The sequence below is a fragment of the Arachis ipaensis genome, chromosome B01 (genome assembly GCF_000816755.2).
Source record: "Arachis ipaensis cultivar K30076 chromosome B01, Araip1.1, whole genome shotgun sequence".
Lineage (NCBI taxonomy): Eukaryota > Viridiplantae > Streptophyta > Magnoliopsida > Fabales > Fabaceae > Arachis > Arachis ipaensis.
The window spans coordinates 133,709,371-133,716,631 of NC_029785.2; the positions used below are offsets into that span (position 1 = coordinate 133,709,371).

The 7,261-nt window shown below is 34.9% G+C and overlaps 1 protein-coding gene across 1 annotated transcript; it reads left to right on the forward strand.

Moving 5' to 3' along the window:
- Window positions 2,444-4,408, forward strand: LOC107615270 (protein FAR1-RELATED SEQUENCE 5-like). The gene is made up of 4 exons (XM_016317362.1): window positions 2,444-2,596; window positions 2,656-3,174; window positions 3,380-3,801; window positions 3,889-4,408. Exons 1-4 carry the CDS (start codon window positions 2,444-2,446, stop codon window positions 4,406-4,408), a joined length of 1,614 nt encoding a protein of 537 aa, XP_016172848.1.

Below are 7,261 nucleotides of genomic sequence, written 5' to 3' on the forward strand. Positions count from 1 at the left end.
TTAGTAATGTTTAGAGTTTTTTCCTTACCGGTTCGGTTCGGTTCGGTTAGGGTTTTCAAAGTCAAAACCGAAAACCGAACCGAACCGTACAAAAAACAGCAAAACAAATTTTTTTCGGTTTTTTCGGTTTTTTATTATTTCGGTTCGGTCCATCAGTTTAGTTCGGTCCGGATCGGTTTTCAACACCCCTACTACAATCTACATAGTCAACTTATGGTCAAAAAATAAAAATTGCAAAGTCAAAATTCTTCAACTTGACCCCAAAAAATTTTTAAAAAATAATAAAAAAAAACTACAGTTACTCTCAAATTATGCCCCCACCACCACTAAGCCCCAAATTATAGTAACATAGTTCGTTATCACCAGAATAAGCTTATGCACCAAAGCTAACCGATCAAACACAAAAATAACTTCAAAAATGAGAAGAAAAAAAAGAACAAAATTTGAGTCAACTATATACTTAAAAATCATAAAAACAGAGAAATTTTGTCTTTTTACTATTCCTTAAAAAAAGGAAAAAGGTGAAGGTACATGAGAAGTAAGAAAAATTAAAAAAAAAATTAATAAAAGAAGAAAGAAAGTACCTTTTGTTGAAAAAGAAGAATAAAGAGAGAATATTGTTGTTATGCTAGAAGGTTTTCTTGGATTAGGAATATTATTAAGAGTGGTGCTTGTTGTTTGAATGAAGAAGAAAGAGTTCGTGTTGATCACGGAAGATTAAAGGGAAGAGAAGTGACGTGAAGTGAAGAGAAAGAGTTTCCGTAGAAGCAGAGAAATTTCGTCCTTATACTCTTTTACTTCCTCCTCTATCGCTGGAAAAGTAGAGAGCGAAGGAAATTAGCAGTGAGAGAAAATTTTTCCAGAAAATCAGTGAGAAAAAGGAATGAAACAGAAAAGAAAAAGAGAAGAAAGAAAATTTAGCAGTGAACAGTGAGCATTGGAAGCATCTTTTTTTTTTCTAAAAGAATCAACATAATTTCTATTTTATTCTTTTAATCAAAGATGTGAATAAATATACTCATTATTAACAAATTATAAAAGACCATTCAGAATAAATTTATAATACAAGAAAGCAAAAAAAAATAGTACGTACTTGTTCAGAATTTCAGTTGGTTCTTGACAGATCTTCATGTTAGGAATAGAACTTGCCTCAACAGAAGTAGCTCGATTATTTCTTCGCGTTTTTACCATTGTAATTAGCTTGTAGTGTTATGTGTTTGAGAATAAAAATACATAACAATGATAAAAGAGAATTGTTATTATATATCAATTTACGCTAAATCTATATTAAATGCAAATTCATTCTAATTATTGACAATCTAATTAGTTTATAATCAACATAAATCACATCAATTATATTATTTATAAGTAAATCATATATTTCGTCAAAATTAATATTATATCTAAATCAATATTACAAATTTAAATGCTAGTATTACGTAGAGTTATAAGTTAAAATAAGCTAAATGAATAATATCTATTTTAAATCATGTTTTAATAAACAAAATAAATTTTCAGTAACTTAAAAATATTACATATTTATTATCACGTTGAATAATAAATTTAAATAATAATATCTATTATGAATAATTTCGACATAAAAATAATAAATTTACAATAATATATAATTTTGAAAATATTATATATTTATTATTAAATATTATGTATTTATTATCACATAGTGAGAATCATTCGGATCACCTCAACATAGCAAAAACAAGAAAGACACAAGAGATGTTAGCATTAATGCTATTGATAACCAACTCTTACATTATTCGTACTTGAACCATATACCTCACATACCCCAATTTTTGTATTCTATGTACCCCGGTTTTTATACTGCTGCAGTATATTCTAACCAATATCCGACAACCATGCATCCATCACTATACAACATATTTTCACCATCATTTATCGTAGGTCCAACTGTCACAAATTTTCAGCCTCCTACTCTCTTATATCCTTTACAATCTACTAATCCAAGAGATACAGATGAAATTCTTAAACTGCTAAAGTCTACACAACATCATCAGTCTGACTCTAGTACAAATAAAAAGGCATCAAAATAAACAAGTGTACGTGATAAGAAGATATATACGACCAAAAGAAGAATTGTCTGGAATTCACATTTGTCTAAAAATAAGGTTGGTGTGAAGTCTGCCTCCATTAAAGACAACTTTTCAAAAAATAAAAAAACTCCACCAGGGACCTCACACAAATCTCTAACTGAGGAGCAAAAGACACTCTTAAAAAAGAGTACACCAAGTAGGTCGAACCGAACCATGACCCGGTCGGTTTTCTAAATTTTACCCAAAACGCTGCGTTTTGTGTTTGCATGCTGAAAGGAATCCTACCCAATTAGTCACCCACCCATTCACCCTACCCAAATATGCCAAGTGCTATGGATTTGTGTCCCGAAAAGACTTGAAGACGGTGGATGCTAATGGCAACATTAATACAAGACAGTTGGTTTGCCATAAAGCAAGAGAAAGACATTGGAAGCACCTTAAAAGGGACAATCGACAAAGGAAGTATAGGACAATTACTCGTGTCAACTGCAAGGCGAGGATTCGGTTCATTCGTCACTATAGAACGGGTAAGTGGAAAGTCAGTGTCTTTGAGAGTGAACACAATCATTCACTGTGTCCACCTAAGTACAGAAATCTTATTGCCGCGAATCGTGGGCTTGATGAGGCCGATAAAACACAAGCAGACAGCTTGCGAGCATGTGGTGTTAAAACTTGCCACATAATGAGTTACATAGTTTTCCAAAAAGGTGGATATGATAAAGTGGGTTTTACCAGCAAAGACTTACATAACCACATTAGTAAGACTAGGCGTGGCAAAGTAAAAGATGGTGATGCCTTTGCTGTGTTGGCCTATCTGTTTTCTAAGGCAGATAGTGACCCGTTATTTCTAGGAAAGTTTACCTTAAAGGATGGTAGGTTGGATAATTTGGTGTGGGCTGATGGAGAAAGCGTTATTGATTACGAATGTTTTGGCGATGTACTGGCTTTTGACACCACTTACAAGAAAAATGTATACAACAAGCCCTTAGTCATATTTTCAGGGACCAACCACCATGGCCAGACAACTATATTTGGATGTGCTCTGCTCTCAAATGAAAGGTCCGAAACTTTAAAAGTGCGCACTGAAGGAATTTTCGGAAATCATGTCAGGAAAACTACCCGGAGGTGTTGTGACAGACGGAGACCGTGCTATGAGAGAGGCTATCTTAGAAGTATTTCCTGGTATACCACACCGCCTTTGTGCATGGCATCTCCATCGTAATGCGATACAAAATATAAAAAACAAGCATTTTTGGGACAATTTTAGTGTATTATTGTATGGACAGTTTACCGTACAAATATTTGAATAGAGATGGAACAAGATCATATCCAAATACGGACTTGCCAAGAATGAATGGGTCCAGGGCATTTATAATGGCAGAATAAAGTGGGTTACCGCATATTTGAGGGAGCACTTCTTTGGCCGCATAAGAACTACATCACAGTGTGAGGGAATTCATTCATTATTGAAGAACTATGTTGACAGTAAAACCAGTCTCCTTGAATTCATGCATAAATTTAGTGAAGTACTAAGGCATTACCGAAACAACCATCTTACTGCTGACTTTGAAACCTTTTATAAGTTTCCTATTTTGACTACGTGCTTGAAAAGTTTTGAGAAACAAGCTGCTGAACTTTATACTAGAAATATTTTTAAACTTGTGAAAGATGAGATAGAAGCAGCAGGTGCCTTAAATGTGACTGAATGCCCAAACAGTGGAGACATTGTTGAGTACAACACGAGTGAGTATTTTAATCAGCAATGAAAATTTAAAGTATCTTACAATAAAGACAAGGACCTGTTTGCATGTGAGTGCAGGCTATTTGAGATTCGTAGATTACCGTGCTCCCACATCTTTGGGGTCTTGAAGCATCGCAATGCAAAATGCGTCCCTACATCTCTTATCCTGAAAAGATGGACAAGAGATGCAAAGAGTGATTTTATATGCTCAATTGGCGAGCAAGACACCGCTGATGATATAGTGCCCACACTTAGATGCGGTGCAATGGCATCTATTTGTTGGAAGCTTTGTGATATTTTTTCCAAAAATTCAGCCGACTATAGGGAAATCTCAGGTGAGTTACTTAAGCTAATTTTGAAGGTGCAAAATAAAGGTGATGCACAAGCAAGGCTTTCCCCCACGTCAGCACTAATAGGTGATCCAGCTGTTGTGAAGTCAAAAGGGGCTCCAAGTAAGGTTCCAAAAGGCCAAAAGAGGCGAAGATGTTCGCATTGTAAGTCAAGCAGGCATTTCGTTAGGACATGTCCATTACTCGCCAAGGAGGACTCCCCCGCCGAATACTCAAATGCTAAAGATGAACCAGTGGTATTAATATAATGCCTTGCTTAATTAGTTACTTTATGCTTACCTATTATTTTAGTGTCTTTCGCAGAACTATTAAATAATGCTATATTTTGAGCAATTTTTTAAATTTTTTTTAGCAGGTTGAAAAATGTGATGCCAATAAACAGACTCCCTCTTAGAATACAAAATCAGTAGAAAATACATCCGTGCATAATAACAATAATTTTTAAAGTAAGCACTTGTCCATGTTATACCATCTATCAAATTTATTGTCATTTCAATTCAAATTTGTAACATATTATTCTCGTAGTGCTTATATTATTTCTTATTATTCTATTACAAAAAATTCAAGGGTTGTAGAAGCAAGAAGTCTGTATCTAAATTGACAGAGACACCGAAGATTAGAGCAAATGACAAAAAAAGTTGACAGAAGTTAACATTTCGCATATCTAATAATTTATATTAGATAATTCAAGAAGGAAAATTAAAGTCTTAATTTGAATTTAAATTATATTAATCCAATACCATAAGTGCAACTGAGAGTTCAAGGGTGAGTGATGAGCGGATAATTTATACGCTTTTTGGCATTGTTTTTAGTATGTTTTTAGTAGGATCTAGTTACTTTTAGGGATGTTTTCATTAGTTTTTATGTTAAATTCACATTTCTGGACTTTACTATGAGTTTGTGTGTTTTTCTGTGATTTCAGGTATTTTCTGGCTGAAATTGAGGGACTTGAGCAAAAATCAGATTCAGAGGTTGAAGAAGGACTGCTGATGCTGTTGGATTCTGACCTCTCTGCACTCAAAGTGAATTTTCTGGAGCTACAGAACTCGAAATGGCGCGCTTCCAATTGCGTTGGAAAGTAGACATCCAGGGCTTTCCAGCAATATATAATAGTTCATACTTTGGCCAAGAATTGACGATGTAAACTGGCGTTCAACGCTAGCTTTCTACCCAAATCTGGTGTCCAGCGCCAGAAAAGGATCCAAAACCAGAGTTGAACGCCCAAACTGGCACAAAAACTGGCGTTCAACTCCACAAATGGCCTCTGCACGTGGAACACTTAAGCTCAGCCTAAACACACACCAAGTGCGCCCCGGAAGTGGATTTATGCATCAATTACTTACTCATGTAAACCCTAGTAGCTAGTTTATTATAAATAGGACCTCTTACTTTGCCGGGGATTGTTTGAGTTTTCGGCAAGCTTTTGGTCCAGTAACATCAGTGCCAGATTCCCTTTTGATCCGGCAACAGCACCAAGTTTTTGGCGCCGTTGCCGGGGATTGTTCGAGTTTGGACAACTGACGGTTCATCTTGTTGCTCAGATTAGGAAATTTTCTTTTTATTTTATTTTCAAAAAATTTTCAAAAATATTTCTAAAATTTTCTCATCTGTTTTCGAAAATAATAAAAATGTTTTCAAAAATTTTTTATTCAAAATTTTTAAGAATGAATTCTAGTGTTTCATGAAGCATGTTGAAGTCTGGCTGGCTGTAAAGCCATGTCTAAATTTATTTGGACTGAGGCTTGCAATTTGTTATCAAGATCAATATACTCTCGTGTTAAAGACTAAAGCTTGGCTGGCCATTGGCCATGTCTAGTGCTTTGGACTGGAGCTTTCATTGAAAGCTTGGCTGGCTAGTGAGCCATGTCTAATTCCTGGACTGAAGCTTTAGACTAACATGGCAAGATTCCTGGAATTCATATTAAAAAATTTTTGGAATCCTTGTTTTTTTTTCTTTTAATATGCGAAAAATATAAAATAAAAATCCAAAAAAATTAGAAAATTATAAAAATCAAAAATATTTTGTGTTTCTTGTTTGAGTCTTGAGTCATATCATAAGTTTGGTGTCACTTGCATATGCATCTTGCATTTTTTCGAAAATATCATGCATTCATAGTGTTCTTCATGATCTGCAAGTTGTTCTTGGTAAGTCTTCTTGTTTGATCTTGATGATTTTTTGTTTTGTGTCTTATCATGTTTATCATATGCATTCTTGAATTCTTAGTGCCTAAGCATTAAAGAATTCTAAGTTTAGTGTCTTGCATGTTTTCTTTGCATTAAAAATTTTTCAAAATTGTGTCTTGATGTTCATCATGATCTTCATAGTGTTCTTGGTGTTCATCTTGACATTCATAGCATTCTTACATGCATCACATGTTTTGATCTAAAAATTTCATGCATTGCATTTTTTTGTGTTTTTCTCTCTCATCATAAAATTTCAAAAATAAAAAAAAATATCTTTCCCTTTTTCTCTCATCAAATTCGAAAATTTGAGTTGACTTTTTCAAAAATTTAGAGATGGCAGACAGCTCAAGCAGACAGGCTTATGGACAAGTAGAAGATGTATTAGTAAAGGTTGAGGGCCTTTACATACCTACTGATTTCATAGTCCTGGACACTGGAAAGGAAGAGGATGAATCCATCATCCTAGGAAGACCTTTCCTGGCCACAGCAAGAGCTGTGATTGATGTTGACAAGAGGTGAAATAGTCCTTCAATGGAATGAGAACTCCCTTGTATTTAAAACTCAAGGATCTCCCTCTGCAACCATGGAGAGGAAGCATGAAAAGCTTCTCTCAAAGCAGAGTCAACCAGAACCCCCACAGTCAAACTCTAAGTTTGGTGTTGGAGAGTCTCAACAAAGCTCTGCACATCTGTGAGGCTCCATGAGAGCCCACTGTCAAGCTATTGACATTAAAGAAGCGCTTGTTGGGAGGCAACCCAATGTTTATCTAATTCTTATTTTTATGTTTTCTTTTAGCTTTTTTGTTTTTCCATTACCATTGATGGCATCTAAGACCAGAGAATCCTCTAGAAGAGGGAAAGGGAAGACAAGAGCTTCCACATCCGAGTCATGGGAGATGGAAAGATTCATCTCCAAAG

Bases quoted from the DNA above. Each gene is read 5' to 3' on its own strand.
- LOC107615270 (XM_016317362.1), top strand. From the start codon at position 2,444: ATGGCAACATTAATACAAGACAGTTGGTTTGCCATAAAGCAAGAGAAA. The intron at 2,597-2,655 runs GTAAGTGGAAAG...TGTCCACCTAAG, and splicing joins CATTCGTCACTATAGAACGG to TACAGAAATCTTATTGCCGC. The intron at 3,175-3,379 runs GTCAGGAAAACT...ATATTTGAATAG, and splicing joins AAGGAATTTTCGGAAATCAT to AGATGGAACAAGATCATATC.